Source organism: Gracilinanus agilis, chromosome 2 (assembly GCF_016433145.1).
Source record: "Gracilinanus agilis isolate LMUSP501 chromosome 2, AgileGrace, whole genome shotgun sequence".
Classification (NCBI taxonomy): Eukaryota; Metazoa; Chordata; class Mammalia; order Didelphimorphia; family Didelphidae; genus Gracilinanus; species Gracilinanus agilis.
The window spans coordinates 166,292,442-166,312,603 of record NC_058131.1 but is presented as its reverse complement, the minus strand read 5'-3'; the positions used below and the strand labels follow the sequence as shown (position 1 = coordinate 166,312,603).

Here is a 20,162-nt window from a genome sequence, read left to right as displayed (position 1 = left end):
TTGTGAAATTATTTAGTTTAGTGAACTAACTTGTGTAATTAAAAGCAATATTTTTAAACTAGTTCCAATTAAGATAATGTAAAATTTTAGCAGCAACTGAAAGAAAAAGCAGAGATGAACAAATGGGAAAGAGGGAAAGAAGGAGGGAGGGATTTTATATACTCTTCTTCACTAAAGACTGCTAGATTAATCAAACTAAAAGATTTCAATTATTTTATATATGTACATATATATGATATATATATTTTATATATAAAAGGAGATAGTAGCATCATCTTATTTATTTCTATCCTGCCAGTTCCCATTAAATATGTGTTAAATACTCTTTTTTTAATAATTAATTTCAATGGAATGACACTGTTCAGCTAAAGAGAATTGCCTTATAGGCTTCTAATAAAAAAATTTCTTCTAGAATTAACATAAGTTCAGTTTTCTTACTAGAAAAACCACTATACAAAAACATTAGGTAACATATAATACTAAAGTTTCTGCTTCTGAACGGTCAAATCCTAGCAGCCTCTATAATTTGTATGAGGAAAGGTAACCAAGCTCTATAGAGAAACACTGCATCACTTTTTAAGATGATATGTAGATTAGCTTTTTGCTCTAAGGGGGTCTGATGCTAGTTCATTATGATGATGAATCTGTCTTGAGAAACAAAGATGGTCTTGTAGCTATTAAGACTGATGGAAACAGTGCTTCTTTTAATTGTTAAGTGGCTAATGGAATTCTTTCCAGGAAGGGTTCTTATCCTAGTATCAGTGCAAGAAGGTGGGATAGTTACTATTTGCTCTACTATTACTCAAGCTCCCATCCAGCATAACTGATGAATTGATGAGCATTTCCACTTGGATGTCACCTAGGCATCTACTCACCAAGTTGAAAGTGCAACTTATCTTTCCATCAAAACTTCTCCCTTCTTCACTCTTCTTTATTTCTCTTGAGGCACTACCAGCCTGCCAGCCAGTTACACATCTCAGAATCAACCTCAACCCTTCCTTTTCCCTCACTTCTAATATCTAATTAGTTGTTTAAATCTTGTCAATTCTACATCTGTTATAGTTTTTGTATATTCATTCCCTTTTCTACATTCCCAAAACTATCATCCTAAATCATATTATCATCTCTTCTCTCCCTTACTATTGCAACAGTCTCCGAATTGGAGACTTTCAGAACTCCTCTCCATCTGTCCTCCACCTAGTTGTCAAATTGATATTCATAAGGCATTGTTCTGATCATGTCACTCCCTCATTCAAGAACTTTCAGTAGTTCCCTATTGCCTCTAGAATAAAATATATACACTTCTTAGCTTGGCAATTAAAAGTCCTTTGGTCTGACTGGGACAAGCCTACCTTTTCAGACTTGTTCCATATTTTTCCCCTTCGCGTTATCTCTATTCCAGTCAAAAGTACCCTAAACCTGAAATTCCATCTCTGGTCTCTATGCCCAGGCTATCTACCTTCCCTAGAATGCATTCTTACTTCCTTACCTCCATCTCTTAGAATTCTTAGCAACCTTCAAGACACAGCTCATGAGCACATTCCTACACAAAGTGTTTCTGTATTCCTCTGATAGTTAGCACTCTCTCCTCAAATTATCATGTATTTACTTACCTTTTTACCTGTTTGCACACTCTAGTAGAATATAAGCTCGCAAAGCATAATGACTACATAAATATGAAATAACAAGGAATATACAAAATATTAAAAAGAATCATAGACTTTAACTAGAAGAGGATTTAGGAATTATCTAGTCCAAATCCTTCACTTTACAGATATGGGACCTAAGGTTTAAGGGCTAAAAAAGACTGATTTGGAGTCAAACAATTCATCACTGGTAGATGTGAGACCTAAATCCAGTTCATCTGTCTCTAAGTTTAGTATTCTTTCCTCCATACCAAGCCGTCTCTAACCTATTTATTTCTCCTACTGGAGAAAAGACTGTATAGACAACATGGTCTGGTAGAAAGAATTCAGAGTGAAGATGCTCAAGTTCTAATACTGGCTATGCCACAAATTATTTAGCTGGTCCAGAGCAAGCAGCAATAGTACTCCCTTTAGAGTGAGACACAAGAGTTACTTGCTGAAAGATACACATCAATTTAATCTATTAGTTCCATGAAATGTAATAGCTCTTTCCAGTATTAATTTTTTATTCTATGGTTGTTGTTTTTTAATTCTAATTCCTTTAATGTTTTTGCATACTACTGGGACTGGGTTTCATTTTCAATGAAATAAATTTTGAAAATCAACACCATTAAGCCTTCAATATCTGGTTGATAACTTGGAAAGAATTCATCTAAGAACAAGATGAAAGACTAGAAATATGGAAGATACTTTCATGCCATGGAAAGAATACTGGATTTGGAATCAAATGACCTGAATTCAATCCTGACTCTTCCATTTACTATCTGGTACAATCTTGGGCAAGTCACTTACACACTCTGGGTCTACATCTTCTTTATACCTAAAATGAGGGGGAGCTAGACCAAATGGCTTTAAAGTCCTTTCTAGCTCTCTTATGATTTTGTGAATGGAGAATTAGCAAATCCAATTACCTTTTCACAATCCTCACTCACCTTGACCTCTCACAGCATTTGGCACCAGTGATGAGACTTTCTTCTAAGTTTTCAGGACACCATCAAACCTCCTGCTTCTCCTTTCTAACTGTTCTTCTCTGTCTTCTTTGCTGGACCCTTCCCCAGATCATATTCTCCAACTATAGGTGTTCCTGAGGGTTCTGTCCTGGTCTTTATTCTTTTCTACAACTTCATCTGGCAATCTCATTGGCTTCCTAGGATCTAGGGTCCAAGGACCATCATTATGCTGACAATTCTTAAGCCTAACCTTTCTTGACCATAATTTCTCTGCTGGCCTCCAACTGCCTTTCAAACATCTTAAACTCAACATGTCCAAAACAGAAATCATGATCTTTTCCCCTAAACCCTCCCCTTCTCATTTTTCCTCAGGCTCACAACCTAAAGGGTCATCCTCAACTCCTCACTCTCTCACTCTCCATATACAAATAGATGCCAAGACCTGTCCATTTCAACTCTGCAACATTTCTCAAATATGTCCCCTTCTCTGTTCTGGCACTGGACCCTGGTGGCAGGTCCACATTACCTCATGTTTACCTGCCTCCTGCCTCTCTCTATTCCAATCCATCCTCTTATTCAGCTACCAAAATGATTTTCTTAAAGCTCAGGTTTGATCATGTCACCCCTCTTCTCAATTACCTTTGGTAGTCTCTATTACCTCCAGGATCAAATACAAAATTCGCTATTGTTCAAAGCTCTTAATAACCTGGCCCCCTACTACCTTTTCAATCTTCCTACATCTTACTCTCTTAACAGACACTCTGATCCAACAACACAAGCCTCTGTGCTATCCTACAAACAAGGCACTCTTATCTCTCAGCTCAGAATTTTCTCTGGCTATCCCACATGCCTGGAATGGTCTCCCTCCTCATCTGCCTATTGGCTTAAATCCCATCTAAAATCCCATCTTTCGTAGGAAGTTTTTCCTAATTTTCTTGATCTTAATGCTTTCCCTCCCTTAATTACTTTCTATTATCCTGAATATGGCTCTTTTATACATTTTTGTTTGCCTGTTTCCTCCCCCATTAGATTGTAAGCTACTTGAGAACAGGGACTATTTTTTGCCTCTTTTTTGTATCTCCAGAGCTATAGTGCCTAACACATAGTATTAGCTAAAAAAAAGCTTATTGACTGAACAACAAAAATAAGGATCTTGAATAGTTTCTAAATTCTAGAGCAGAGTTCAGCAAATTAGGGCCCAAAGGCCAAATATGATCTAGCCCATAGATCATTTTTAAAACAAATAAAACTTTATTTAAAAATGTTAAAGTGGGGGCAGCTGGGTGGTTCAGTGGATTTTTAAGAGCCAGACCTAGAGAGGGAGATCCTAGGTTCAAATCTGGCCTCAAACACTTCCTAGCTGTGTGACCCTGGACAAGTCACTTAATCCCTATTGCCTAGCCCTTACTACTCTTCTGCTTTGGAACCAATACACAGTATTGATTCTAAGTTAGAAGGTAAAGGTATTTTTAAAAATGTATAAAGCATTCTTAGTTTAACTGCTATTCAAAAACCAGCTAGAGAAACATATTTAGTGTGCTGACCAAAGTCTGTCAACCTGCTCTAATGTAAAGAAGTCAGAGGTAGGAAAATTATAAAATCTTAATTTAATAAGCATTATCAGCATTAACACAATAAAAACTGAATTAGATAAAATGGTGTATTGTCTATATTTGAAAACATCATTCTGAGAAGGTTTCATATGACACACAAAAAGGTAAGAATTGCTATTCTAAAGGGAATCAGGTTATGGTTCAAACTATAAAGGTTGAATAGAACTATATTGTAGAAGGTATTGAATGCCAGGCTAAGAAGTTTGAACTTTATTACATGGACAATTGAGAAACAATAAAGGTCTCTTAACAGAATAATGACATGATTAGATCCATGCAAAAAAATGACACAGCAGGAGTACAAAAACCTTAATATTGGACAAAGGTAGAAGAGCAGTGACTAGTTATGAGGTAACTGCAACAATCCAGATGGGTGGTAATCAGGGCTTATAACAAGGCAATGCTAGTGGAAATGTAAAGAAGACTGGTGCAAAAGATATTATAGATGCAAAAGACATGATGACTTGAAAGAACTTATAGGAGGAGAAAGAAAGAGAAGGGTCAATGGCCATGTCAACAATTAAACATGGGAAATTTAGCAAAAGGTGGTCCTACTAAGAGAAAGAATAAATCCAGAAGAAGTAAGAAGTTTCAAAGTAACAACAAAAGACTGGTTTTTAATAAACTGAGTTTGAGATATCAGTGGAACATACAAGTAGATTTATTTTATATTTAATTCAATAAGCATTTATCAAGTACCTTCTATGTGGCAGGCCCTGTACTAGACAATGTGGGAAAATAGAAGATATACTTTGGGAATTTTCTACTCAATAAAACCAGGCGGTGAAGTGCATAGAAGCTGAAGTCAGGAAGACCTCAGGTCAAATCTTCCTCCAAGACACTTATTAGTTGAGTGACAAAAGTTACTAAACTTTTTTCTCAATCTCTTTTCTCATCTGCAAAATGAGGAAAACAATAGCAGCTATCTCTAAGGATTGTTGTAAGATCAAATGAAACAATAGCAGCTATCTCTAAGGATTGTTGTAAGATCAAATGAATTAACTTCTGTACCATGTTCTGCAAACCTAAAAGTCCAATATAAATGCTAACTATTAGAAGGAACATTTCTGAAGCTGGTTTTGTTTTCGTCTTTGTATCTTCCCTGCCTAGATAGCAATTTGGGAGTCATCTACATGAAGATAATTAAAATCATGAGAGTACATGTGACTGCCAAGGCAGAAACCCAAGGACAGAATACCAAATAATATCCACCTTAGTAAAGGAGGGGGAAAAAAAAACACCCTAGCTCACCCCAAAAAAGGGAGGAGGGGATTATAATAGAATAAGGAAAAGAGAAAATTAAACAGAAAAACAAGGAGAGCACAGTGTCTCAAAAGCTAAAAGATGATAAAAATATCTAAAATGGGTTAACAGCATTAAATGATACACTATGACCATTCCCTTTGCTCCTAAATCAGACTGTCATCTGGCATTGGCTATATACTCTCCTCCTTTCCCCACCTTGACCTCTTGGTAAACCTGTTCAACTATACAGTATCCTCTTTTTTGTTGAGTCTTTGCCCTGTTTTCCTATTGCTGATCCTGCCCTGCCAAATCCAAGCCTTGAATTACTCCCACCATCTGCTGCTTTGGCTCCTAATCATATACTGCTGAACAAAGCTAGGAAAAAAAAAACAGAAAACACAAAACTGTGTTGAATGGGTCCATTACACATTTGTTACTGTAAGTTCAAATGGGTCCTCATTGCAGAAAGGCAATCCTTTTAAAATTCACTATTTTACTCACCATAGTGGTTTTTCCAAGCTTGCTAGGGCTTTCTCCCTAGCCTCTGAGCTGAGGACCTTATCTCATATTTTGCTGAAAAAATTGAACCCATTCACTGAGAGCTCCTGTTTCTCCCCTCCTCCTCATCTTGTTCCACCCAGATGCCTTCTGCCACTATTCTCTCATTTACTTGTCTCACATAAAGAGCTGGCCCCTCTCTTTGCCAATGTAAAAACCTCTACATTCATAAGTAATCCATGTCCATTCTATCTTCACCAGCAAACTGCATTCTCTTAAAATCTCCATTTCTCATTAATTTTTTCTTTTCTCTAAAAACAAAAACCTTTACCTTTCATCTTAAAATCAATGCTATGTATTGGTTCAAAGACAGAAGAGTGGTAAGGACAATTTGGGACTGGGGATTAAGTCAGACAACTAGGAGGATCCGGGGCCAGATTTAAACCTGGGTTCTTCTGACTCTGGGCCTGACTCTCCATCCACTGAGCCACCTAACTGTCCCTTCTCATTAATTTTCTAACTCTTTCTGTATCTGTTAGTTCCTTGCACCTACAGATGTACTCATTTTTCCCATCCTCAAAAACCTCTCATTTGATCCATCCATCTCAGTTAGGGTTCATCCATTTTTCTCATCTGTTTCATGGTTAAATTCTTTGAAAAAGGGGGCACCTGGGTAGCTCAGTGTATTGAGAGAACCAGGCCTAGAGACGGGAGGTCCTAGGTTCAAATCTGACCTCAGACACTTCTCAGCTGTGTGACCCCTGAGCAAGTCACTTGACGCCCATTGCCTACCCTTACCACTCTTCTGCCTTTGAGCCAATACACAGTATTGACTCTAAGACGGAAGGTAAGGGTTTAAAAAAAATAAAAATAAAAATAAATTCTTTGAAAAGACACTACAATAGGTGCCTCTAATCTCTCTACTCTATCTTCCATCTTAACTTTCTATAGTCTAGCTTTCAATCTTGTCATTCCCCTGAAACTGCACTCTCCAAAATTACAAATCAGTTCTTAATTTCTAAATCTTTTTCTCAATGCTTATCTTTCTTGAGTCAACACACAAAGCATTTTTGGGAAAGCTAGGTAGCATAGTGGAGAGAGGACTAGGCCTGGATTCAGGAAGACCTGGGTTCAAATCTGGTCTCAGAAACTTTCTAGTTGTGTGACTCAGGACAAGTCACTTTAACTCCAACTGCCTAACCCTTACTATTCCTCTTTCTCTCTTAGAATTAATACTAAGACAAAAAGTGAGAGGTGTTTTTTTTTTTTTAAAAAGCACATAAAGCATTCTGAAAATCTTAATATGCTCTTTAGATGCTAATTATTGTTATTTTTAATCTTTCTGCACTCCAACCCTCTTCTATGAAACTCTTCTATTTTTTTAATGCCATGATCTTTCCCTGTCTTTGCTATTCTTTGTATAAGAATTTCTTCTATTTCTTCATTCTGTGCATTTTTACCAACTTCACCCCATGCCTGGTATTCTCTTTCTAATCATCTATGCCTTCTGGTTTCTCCAGTTTTCTTTGAGTCTCACCTAAAATCCTAACTTCTTGTAAGAAGTCTTTCTTGGCCTCTTTAATATTAGTTTCTTCCCTATTTGCATATTATTTCTACCATTTAATTGTGAAATCCTTGAGGGCAAGGACTATTTTTCCTTTTTTTCTTGTATACTAGTGATTAACACAATGCCTCTCACATAGTAGGCATTTTACAAATGCTCATTCACTTGACAAGGACAGTGAAAACATTATAAGACTTGGTAGTACAGTTATTAGTAAATAACCTCTGAAAGGACAGTTTCCACATAGGAGAAAGTAAGTAGCTAGATTTCAAGATGTTGAAAGGGGAGGAAGTTAAAGAAGTAGAGGAATGAACAATGAGGAACTAAGAGTTATAATTATAGACAACTTTTTAAAGAAGTCTGGTAGTAAAAGAGAGCTAAGAGAAGGGTTGGTAAATGATTTGGGCAGAAGAGCTGAGAGAAAGCTTTTTTAAGAAGATAACTGAAGGAACAAGGTCTAATCTGCTGTAGAACAGAAATAAGATAAACTAAATTTGCTAAAATTTTATGTAAATCAAGTATTTGAGAGCTGAACTCAGACGAAGTGAAATATTCTGGTCTGGTAGAAAGAATTCAGAGTGAAGATGCTCAAGTTCTAATACTGGCTATGCCACAAATTATTTAGCTATTTTCTAAGTACATTTTGTCCAGGAACTTTCTGTATAATATGTTCATTAGTCCTTCACATTGATCTACTGAAAGGTGGTTAACAAAACAAAGAAACTGAGGCATTAACAGTTTATATAGTGAAATAAAAAGTCAATAATCCTGCTACTTCAAATTTATTATCTAAATTATCCCATTTTCCACTGGCGTGAATCTCTACCCTAAAATTTTTAGAAGGTCTAATAATTTAACAAATTAATCTTTAGTGAAAAGAAAATGGGGGTGGAATGAGGAAAGAGCCTAGAAACTCTGGATACTTATCTGGAAATCCAATTTATTCAAATATACAGTAGAACTTCTGTACAAGATTTAAGCTGGCTCAAATTTCACATTCCAACAGTCATATCTGAGTTAATCTTTCCATTAAATATAGCTAAGCACAAATTAATGCATTTCTAGCTTTAATGATGAAAAAAAGAGTTATATAAACTGTTGCCAATTTGTTTTATATTTCAAAGCTTAAATAATTTTTTGGACTATGCTTACAAAATTACTTAGATAATTAATTTAGATAAAAATGTAACTGTTGATATTAATGCTACTACAATCATCCTTTCAGCCCTCAATTTCCTAAACTGTAGATTACAACAAATATTAAGTATGCTTTGTGAAGAGTATTGATGGGGAAAAAACAAAATGTATATCAGATGGATATACATTTATGGAATTTATAGTCAGGGGAGAGGAGAAGAAGGGAATCACAGGATACCAACTCAAGTGTAACATAAATTACATAATAAATATATTGGAGCTTTATAAAACAAAGTGTCTGGGACAGCTAGGTAGCACAATGGATAGAGGACCAGACCTGAAGTCAGGAGGGCCAGGGTTCAAATCTTCCTATGTGACTCTGAGCAAGTCACTTAACCTCAATTGTCTAGTCCTTGCCCTTCTTCTACCTTTGGATCGATACTTAGCATGGATTCTAAGATAGAAAAGTAAGGGTTTAAAAAACTGAAAATTAAAATGTGAAATGTGAAATCTCAGAAATCTCACCAATAGAAATATTAAGGAAGACTTCTCAAAGGACTTGGCAAATAAACAGAGATTAAGAGAATAGGCAGAAATTTAACAGAAGAGAAGGACTTTTCATGCATAGGAAGAGGTATGAATTTTTAATGTGAGAAAAGGCATTGAGGGGATGAGAACACAGTATGTATTGGGGGGGAGGGGTAAGAGAATGGTCCAATTTGGCTATTGTATATAATATGTATAGGAGAATAATATGCGGAAATAAAACTAGAATGGTGTCTGATTAAGGTAAGTTAGAATGCTTGGCAAAGGAATCTGAATACCAGAAAACTAGGAGCTACCAAAGATTTCTGAATAGTGATACAGCCAAATCTATGTATCAGAAAACTTATTATATTATATGTAGGATAGTTCAGGGAAGAGGAGGAGAGGAGAAGGCCTATAAAGAGACTAATTGTAATAATTCAGACAAGGAAAAAATAAAGGCCTATATTTTAGACCTACAGAGAATAGAGGATGGATACAAGAGATTGTGAGGATGTAGAATCTACTTCCAATTTTTAAATTCTACCACTCTTAAAATATGAATTAAAAGTGTCTCACAACATACCTTGAGTATTCTTGTGGATATGGGGAGGAGTACCAGGTATGAATTTCATATTTTCCAAACTCAATGACAGAGGGACAGCGGACTTGTGGATCAGGGGGACCAGTCACTCCAACTTTCTGTGCAATAAAGAAACACATTTATAGAAGTTAGCCAAATTAAGTACACTGAGACCAGTGTGAAGTAAAGATATGAGTTCAATAATCATCTTGTTGGAATTCCATAGATGCAGAAATAGGTACAACTAGGTTGCAAGGTTTTAATTAATATTTGGGGAAAATTTTCTTAAAATAAAATATTCTTGATATTACTTTAACTTTCTATTTAAAAAAACACCTATTTAAATACTAGGCCAATATTTTCATCAAATAAGTCTGACTTAGTTTCTAGATGTACTATATATACAATACACTTAGAGAAATGACTGTTGGAGATATTAATAAATGCAATAAAAAGGCAAACAGACTTGTTGCATGGGCTACTACCTTCAACAAACAAAATGAAAAAGACTACTATAGTTAAAAAGACAGCTAAGAGAAGGAAGAATGAGTTTTTATTTTTTTAAGGGATGCCTGACATTTAAGAATACCACAAAATGCAAATTAAAAAAATATTCTTGTAGGCACTAAAGTTTTCTTACAATTTATACCGGAAGAAACCTCTTAGCAGACAATACTATTTTATTTAACATGCTTGTCCTATGACATACACATTTCATCAATCTCTTTTCTTTCCAAAAGGATATGCTGAATGGCTATTTTTCTGACCAAATCCAATGGATTATCTTATAAAGTTAGTTTGTTCAGGGAAAAAGAATTAGCTTAGTACCTTCTGTTAACCCTTTACTACAGTCTCCAATGGCTTTAAGGACATATTCTTCAGTCTGGACAATTCAAACACAAGCCAGTTTTTTAATACCTGAAGACTAGATTGTGAATTCCTAAATATAAATGCAGACCAGTATAGTATCTACTACAGAGATGTTCAAAAATTACTGTGAATGAGGCAGATTTAGAATTTCATCCTTTTAATGTCTTCATACACATATATCAGAAATTAATCCCCCAAAAAGGGTAGCTGTGTAAGACATTAAATTGTATTTTTTAAATGTATAGATTAAGGTCATAATGAAGTTTCTTTGTTGTATGCTTTGCCTCTAAAAACTACTATGAAAGAAAAGTGATAATCTCGTTATTAATTTTTCATATTAATAAGTTCCAACTATAAGAAAAATGTCTCTGTAACAGCTCATTTGAAAACTCTCATTGGGTTTCTGCTATCCTTCCCTTTTATTAAAGAGCCATGGGATTTGTCTCAGGTTTCACAATGGGAAGATAGCCAAAGAGGGGAAAAAAGTCATTTTGCCTTAGACAACTCTAAACAAAAGACAAGAACCTAACATTAATTGGACTAAATTATTTTAGTTGCATAACAGTTTGTGATATCCACCAAGGTCTATATTCATAAGATAGTATAAAGGACAGTGTTTAAAATCAAACAAAAAGCATTTAACAAAAAAGTTCCAAAAAAATAAACAGATACTGTATTCCACGAATTAAGTACCCTAATCCAAGGCATAGTATCTTATCATCTATCCTCAAAGATTTAAATAACAAAAAAATAGCTAGTTAAACACAGGAAAAACATCAGTACAACTGACATCTGTAATACTTCCTAAGGCAAGGTTCACTAGAAACCCAAAAAGTGAAGATAGATAAACCTGCTGGGATACTGCTTGTTCAATGAATGCTTTCCCATCAGCTCCCCGCCTCTCCTCCAGGTGAATGCCCACTGTAGACGTGGAGAGCCAGCTCCAGTACAACTGTTTGCACATCCCAACAACCAAAGATGTGCACCAAAAGAGACACCTGCCAACACTTCCACACCGCACCTGCTCGACTCTTCCTCACTTAGAAATGCTTTTGCACATGCTCCTTCTCTCTTCTCTCCTACTAAGAGCCACCACCCTTCTCTCCCTCCTCCACCACCCTCCCCCTTATAAATTCCCAGTGCACTCCTCATAGCCTTGCTCTCTCTATGCATTTCCATTTGTTCAGGTAGAGGTTAGCCAAATTCCATGTTAATACAGCAATAGCTATAATCTAAAGTAAATTTTAACCCAATCCTTGCCAAGAATATTAACCTGTTAATTTATTCAAACTCACTTTATTTTAAAATATTGGCCAAGTTACCTTTACATCAAATGTATTACATTTCTAAGCATCAGTTATAGCTGGTTTCTAATTTAATTTAAAAGGATATTTTTCAAATTTCTGGCGCAAGTTCTACTGCTTTAATATCAATAGATGGTTTCACTTTTACAGGCAGATTTTTAAAAAATATTAACACTATCAAATATTTAGTTATTATTAATGATTGGAATGACCACAATTTCTAGACCAAAATGAATAAGTCAAAACAGATAAAAAGTTATACTCAATACTCTATTTCTGGAACTAAAACTAAGAAGCAAAATTTTTTTTTATAATATGCCTGATTCTGGAAAATATTTTACTCTGAACAAATTTTATAACCAAAACTAGAATGGGCTATTAACCTTTTGGAAAAACACAGTCTTCCTCAAATGGTAACCTAACCAATGCCATTTTCCAGTATAGAGTCTCCTTTCCTCATGAACATCTAAATCATGAAACACTGCTATCATTTTCCACAACTATCCAAGAGAGTTGCTCCATTAGAGTACCTAGGTGAGAGTGAGGGTGATGGGTGCCATGAGAAAAGTATATATTATTTCTGGGTCTACAGAGGGTGGATCAGATAGCTATTCTTGATGAACCAACTGGAAATCGGAAAACATCTTGTTTTAGGAGGGATAAAGAGTTATAAAGAACATTCAAGTTACAGAGTGTGAGCCCTAAGTGTCTAGCTGCACTCTATTTAAGATGACTTAGGAACCATACTTTATAACATTGCTACTCTAGTAAAGTTCCTTTGGAGCTCCAAACAACAAAGTTACAAACCAATTTCAAGAACATCATCAATTCATCATAAGGAGATGACCTTACAATACTTTCCATTCAAGTCCGTCCTCCCTTCTGGCTCTCATAAGCATCACTCATTTCTATCTGCATCTTTGTGCAAGCTCGTCACCCTGTTGATTTCTTTCTAATAATCAAGCTTCATGACTTCCTTTAACATTTAGGTCCTATAAATAAGGTTATGAATATAATGGAATGCTATAAAATTTACAAATAAGGTATTCAAAGAAAATGAGACAGTTCATGTGATCTGAGAATGAAGTAAGCAGACCCGAGAGAACAATATATATGACAACTACCATCATGTAAATAAAACCAACACAAAATGACAACTGAATTCAGGTTATAGATCAAAGGATCAAAACCAAATCCAGAATTAAAATGCATTTAATACTTTTGTGGGTAACATGTGCACCTCTGGCTAACTGGTAGAACCTATATTATATATAGACCCTTTTCCAGATGTTTTTAAATGCACAAAATAAGATGCATTGGATTCCAAAGGAAATCAATTATAATTATTTTTAAATTTTTTTTAAAAAGGGGAAAAAAAACTCCTGTTCCGGATCAGTGGTATCAAACTCCAAAAGAAACAGATCCCACTAACCTGTACAAAAGGATCCTACAGCCAGCCACATATTAACTTGGTTTTAAAATGTAATGTTATCTCTGTTTTATTATCTTTTTCTTTATTTTGTGATACAGAGTTCCCAATTACATTTAAATCTGATTCAGGCTCACTTGGGAATGTTATGAGCTGCCTATTTGACAACTCTGCTCTCAATAATGTAAACAGGTCAATCAATTATCACAGAACCCTTCATTTTCCTTTGCTTAAACACATAAAATAAGCTTTACTATAAACAGTAATATCACTATCCTCTTATAATTACATCAATATCATCTTATAATTATATTCTTACATTAATAATTTTGTAAAACTTTAAATGTCTGCTACCTATAGGTTAGCCCTTTAAAGCACAAAGACATTTTTACTCCTTTTCAAAGCATTCTGAAATTGTTAAATACTTTAGTACTTTAGTAAATAGGGGATAATAAGCATAATCTAATGGCAGCCAAGGATCAACATTATGATTAATTATTATATTATGATATAAAGAAATATTGGCTTGTAACACTAGACTCAACTGCAATAAGGACCCCGGTGTATACTCTGGAACTTCCTTTATTAAATACCTGATATAACCCTGACTTACTATTCTTTTGCCTTTTTTTTTTCCAGAAAAGAGTGCCCAAATATGGAAGATAGTATAGTTTAATTGACTTTCTATAAGTTGCTGAAGTAAATGCTTAAGAAATCTTTATCTAAGTGGTCTTCTAGCCTTTAATAAAGTCAAAATCATAAAGTAAACAAAATTAATATTACCAGTCTATCACTTTTAGTGGCATTATTTGAATATCAACAATTACATCAATCACCTAATTGGCTTCAACCCATTTTAATATTAGGTAACATTTATGTCATACTATAAGAACTTACAAAGTAATTTAACAAGGCTATGAGGTAGGTTCACAACTATTATTATTTCCTTTTTTACATACGAGGAAATTGAGGCTTAGAGAGATTTGTCTATATGATGACTTCGGTAATAAGTGCCGGGGTGGGGAGGAAGTAGTTCAATTCAAACTCAAGTGTCTACTGTTCTTTCCTACCTCCAAGTTTAGCCTTTTTCCACTCCATACTGCCTCGTTTTCTCCATTTATACTAACTTCATGGAGAAATACTGCCATCTTATGGACTTTAGGATACCTCCATCAAACATAACTGAAGCTAATAGTGTTTTCACAACTATAATTAGCTGTTACATTTAATTAAATAAATATTTATGGGCAAGCACTGTTCAAGACAATGTAGACAAGTTAATAATGTATATGGAACTTGGCTGAGCATTAATTCCAGTTTTCAAAATTTATCAGTTTTGAATATTTGAGTGCCACAATCAAGGCTTTTTAAAGTATATATCTTTTATTTACAGAGATGTTCAAATAAGAAATTATATATGAAGACAGTATGGTGGTGACTTTGATGATCAAAAGGCCAAATACCAATATGTTTTTATTTTAAATCACAGAATATGCTAATAAGGCCTTTAGGGTAAAGAATCCTATATACCTATCCATGGAAGGCCTTTTTTCTACCCTATTATTGCCCTAATCCAGAAAAGGGAAATTAAGCTGACCCAGCCAGCTTATACAACGGGGTTGAAAAAAAGGCACAAGCAAAGAAGGGTATGAAGGATGCCTTATTGATGTTATAGGATTTCCTAGTCTGACCCAATCCCCTAATGCCAAATTCTATTTGCTTTCTAAGAAGTATAATGTAACAAAAAAAAAAGCCCTTCCACTATTAGTCAAGGAATATTTTATCATACTTTTAAATACATACACACACACACACACACAAAAACTTATCACAGAAAGCTATCAACAGACAAAAAAAAAATATTCTAACCAGTAGTATTAATGTATATAAACAAGCTGAAAATTTAAGCTAAATAAATTAATTGTTGCCCATTGCTTTATTTTTAATAAAATCGGATTTCTCTATCTGTCATGAAAACTGACACAATTTGTTAGCCTTAATATTTAACTTTACCTGCAGTGCTTGCTCCTGGATATCTCGAAATAATTCCATATCTTTTTCAGTCATGACTTCCTGGCTTCCAAAAAGTCGCTCTTCATTTTCCTGTTTCCCATCCCAGCCATCCTGATTGTCTATAAATTAAGCAAAGAACTTACAGGTTATAAAAACAATCTGAAGTTCTATGCCTATTTCAATTCTTTGACAGCGTGCCTTAAAGGTAGAAAAAGGGCTACATGTATAATAAAAACATGTTTATATTTTGACTTGACTTAATGTTTTCTAATAAACATCATACAGCTAATTTTAAATTCCATTATACTATTATATACAGAGAAAAAGGGAATCTGGAACACAAGTAATTTAATATGACACAATATAAAAATTATAGTTTTATGCCTCTATATTTCTGAGTGTCCAAAATTTACATTTCTTATCCCCCAGATACTAGAAGATAGAGGCATTATATTAAGGAACACATTAGTTTCATTGCCAAGAAAAACTGAATAAAAACTTGGGCATTTGATTCTTAATACTTGATTTATTATTCTTATCACAATAGAAATGTAGCCTTCATAGAAGTTATCTCAATCACTTAAAATCTAGTAGTCAGGAAGTACTTGATAGAGATGTAATCAGCATTTCACTGTATAAACTAGGTTCTCTTTTGAAACACAAAATCCATAAACTTGAAAATTGTGTATGCTAATGCCCTGAATGGTATGAGAAATTTATGATAATAATTCACTAAATGACACATTTTCAAATGTGCAAAGAAACTATGAATGGAGCATTTGAGGTTTATGTAGATTATCTATTATATCTAGAGTTGACACTGTTGACATTATCATTTCCTTTGTGGATGAATGTGACCAAACCAAAGAGCAATTTCTGACAGAAAGCTCTTTTCACATCAATTCTATGAGTATAGGTTTTGTTACTCATTTAAAGCACAAAGAAAGGTCAAAAACACATTCTTGACAACATTCTCAAGCTGAAAAAAAAATAATTAAAATCTGAAGATATCATATGAATTTAATGCCCCCCTACTGTATGATGTTCTGAATACAAGAACATTTTTAATACCACAGTAAATAGAAGCAAAGACAATCCAAAATAAAAACAGACCTTCTCTCAATCCCTACACAACTCAGAGAAAAAATTATGAAGCTTACTAAAGCAATTTTTCTCACCAGATCCTAAAATGTCATTTAAAAAAATCAGCAATACTCTAAATTTCTATTATTGGAGAATCCATTCTAAATATGAATCCACTGAAAGAAAAATCACATTCATCTTATATGAAAAAGATTATTTTTAAAATACTTTTCATTATGATTGGCTTTACAAGGCCCAGAGTTCTGGTCCATACCAGGAAGATGGATGAGAGCCATGAGATCCAAAGGAGAAAACACAGGAAGGGAAGAGGGCTGAGGAACACATCTTGAAAAAGAACCACTGGGAATTCAAGAATAGTCAGATATGTAGGAAGTAAACCAGGCAATAACAATGTTACAGAAGCCAATAATGGAAAGATAATCCAGTGTTGGGGGCCATCAAGGAAGAATAAGAACTAAGAACGAAACATCAGATTTGATAATCAGACGGTAACTGGTGATCTCAGAGAGGTCCATTTCAGTAGAACAGCAGGGATATTGGGCTGAATGCCAAACCAGGCTTCAAAAAAAAGACAGGGAGGCAAATGGGTGCAGCGAGGTAGCTAAGGGAATTGAGAGCCAGGCCCAGAGACAGGAGGTCTTGGGTTCAAATCTGGACTCAGACACTTCCTAGCTATGTAACTCCCACTGTTTGGCCCTTATTGTTCTTCTGCCTTGGAACTAATACATAGTATTGATTCTAAGACAAAAGTTATGGGCTTAAAAAAAAAAGTCATAGAGGGTCCTAAATGGTCCTGCTATGTTCTGCTCCCATAAGAACACATTTTTGTCTGGCTCTAATCAACAAACATGAGGTAAAGACATGGACAAGGTGTCACATAGACAAGGGTGAAGAACTAGAGGACCATTCCATGGGAGGAATTATTAGCCAGGAGAAGAGAAAGAGAATTTGACAACTGTTTTCAAGTCTTTGAAAGTTTACGTAAGAAAGGGACTAGGCTTAAAGGGCTAAATTAGGAGCATCATATTGTAGAGAATCTAATATTGGTTCAATGAAAAGAAAATTTCTGAACAAGAGCTATCAAAAGATGGAAACAATGTCTCAGGCATTAATGAGAATTCTTCTTTACCTTACAGTGAATGTTTTCAAGCAAAGGATAGATGATAATTTGTTGGAAATAGTATGAATGGAATTTTTCTTTAGGTATAGCTTGAACTAGAGAGTTTCTAACGCTCCTTCCAACTCTTGATTTTTATAATAAAACTGATAACTGATCTCAACGAAGATCACATTCCAGCTGGGAAAGAGTTGAAACGCCACAGGAACTGCTTATATTCTGCTTAGCTGATCTCTCACTCAGCTAAAAAGCTCACAGGCAAGATACAGAAAGAGAAAATTATAGAGTATTTGGAAGTAGAAAGGATCTTGGATATCATCTATCTAGTCCAACCACCTCAATCATAAATGAAAATATTGAAACATAGGCTTACTGACTGCCTAAGATCAAACAATGAGTTGGCAATAAAATCAATAATTCATCAGTTACTTTTAAAACAATGAACATTTTAAAAACTTTTACTCAAGTGCCAAAACCACAAAACAAACTAAGGTAATTTTCTGTGGTTTCATAACTTATAATGCTAAAGTAATATGACTGATATCTTTAACAAAAGGCAGAAATGGAATTGAAACTATCAAGGATTCCTTTCTGCACTTCAAAAATTCAACTGCTTGATCAAATAGGAATGAGGAGACAATGAATATAGTTACATGCCAAAGTATATTATTCAAGAGTGAGAGGACAAAGGCAAGAAATTTCTAAGCAGTGTACAAGAATATGTCTCGCTCATTTAGTCCTTCTCTATTCCTTATTTCCTCTCTACTGCTACTGTTTTCTACCTTATTAATATAGTGTAGGTGTCCAAAGTTAAGGCGAAGTATAAACTGAAGTGAACTGTTGGGTTTAATCTAGACAGTTCATTTAAAAAGGTCTTCTCTTGCCTTTAACACCTAAGTATTATACCTAGTATTTTGTAGCCATAAGTTTGGAGGGTTACTATTTTTCTGCTTTGAAAAGAGGTAGTTTAATTTGGTAGGTATTATTTTTCATACTGTAGCCCTGCTTCATTAAAAAGGAACAAAGTATTTTTTAAATTACAAATAAATTTGCAAAGATTTGAAATAAAGTACATGCAACTTTATTCCACAAATGTAGAGCCTCAGCTTACCTTTAACAGTCAAACATCATATATTTTTTATACTTTCAGATCTCTGATAAGAAATAGACTCACCACACATTTCTCTCTTGCCACAAAAACAAGTGATTCAATATCTATGTTCAACATGTCAGTACATGAGGTTTCCACCCAAAATCACTCTCTTCCTCCACCTTCCAGTCTTTTGGCCAAGCTACTCCTAAAACTTATTTCTGGCCTTTTTCTATATTTAAATCTTATATCTTTAACAATTTTTTCTTAATACCAAAAATGTTTCCTCTATACATAGAGAAATCAAATTTGGATAACTAATATGATTCCAAACTACAGATCTTTTAAAACACTTTTGCTGACAAGTGAGCAAACCCTTACCTGTGGGCCACTCTGAAGTGCTTGATTTCCTGTTGCCCTTTTTCCTGATCCTATATTGCTCAGAGTAGTCCACCACTTCCCCACGAGCTTTCCGCCCGTCAGGGGAGGGGGTGAAGAATTTGGTAAGGCCATCAATGAGCCCTTTGGTTTTCTTATTGAATTTCAGGGGTGTACTACCATCTCTGCAGAAGTCTAAGTCCATTTGCTCCAAATATCCTTCTTCTGATGAAGATGCTGATTGGCTCGAGAGAGTAATTTTACGTTTCCGACCCCGACCAGGACCAGTTCGAACTTTGCTGAAAGGGCCTTTTGATCTAAAGAATCAGGAAAAAATAAAAATGTCAAAATTTCATCCTAGATGATAAAAGTTTCTTGTGGTCTCTGCTCTGTCATACAATTTGTTAATTAGTTAAAACCTTTAAAACATTTCAAATCCTTATCAATAAACAAGCATTTATTTAGCAATTAATATGTGCCAGGAACTGAGCATGGGGACACAAATACAAAGAAGCAGGCAAATCTATGTTGAAGTTTCTCTAGTAGCATGGTAAGGGAGTTATATTTGATGTGAGCGTCTTAACATTTTTGGTGTCATGGGCCCTGTTAGTAGTCTGATGATGCTATGGATTCTTTCTTAGAATAATGGTTTGTTTCATTTATAATGGAAGAAAATGCTAAATTTCAGTTAGCAGTTAATGGTAATAAAGATGTAATTTTTTTTTCCCCATCCAAGTTCATGGGCTCCTTGAAATCTATCCACAGCCTTCTAAAAAGGTTCATGGACCCCAGGTTAAAGAAGCTCTTTAATAATTAGATAATCCCTAAATTCCCATCCAGAAACCAGAATATAAGCCTACAGGCTCAATTCTAGGTTTATAGCAAAGCATACATATATAATTCTAAAAAAGAATTATATTTCTACACACTCTGCCCTAGAGAAATCTTGGTTGCTGTGCTCATTCAGTGTTGCATGGTGATTTTCAATGGCAAAAAATTTAAATATACTAATTAGCATTATAATGCCCAGAGGCCCAGAGTTCAAAACTCAAATGTTTTGCTACAAAATACAAACTACAGCACTTGATGTATATAT

At 34.7% G+C, this 20,162-nt stretch overlaps 1 protein-coding gene across 1 annotated transcript in view; it reads right to left on the bottom strand.

Annotated features, from left to right (window-relative positions):
- The window catches only part of KAT6A (lysine acetyltransferase 6A), a 138,902-nt gene that overhangs the window by 32,008 nt on the left and 86,732 nt on the right, over positions 1-20,162 (bottom strand). The window contains exons 6-8 of the mRNA XM_044663548.1: positions 19,070-19,383; positions 15,378-15,496; positions 9,765-9,880 (exon numbers count right to left, since the gene is read on the bottom strand). Of these exons, the coding sequence (XP_044519483.1) occupies positions 9,765-9,880; positions 15,378-15,496; positions 19,070-19,383 (549 nt within the window). The remainder of the gene's footprint in view (positions 1-9,764; positions 9,881-15,377; positions 15,497-19,069; positions 19,384-20,162) is intronic.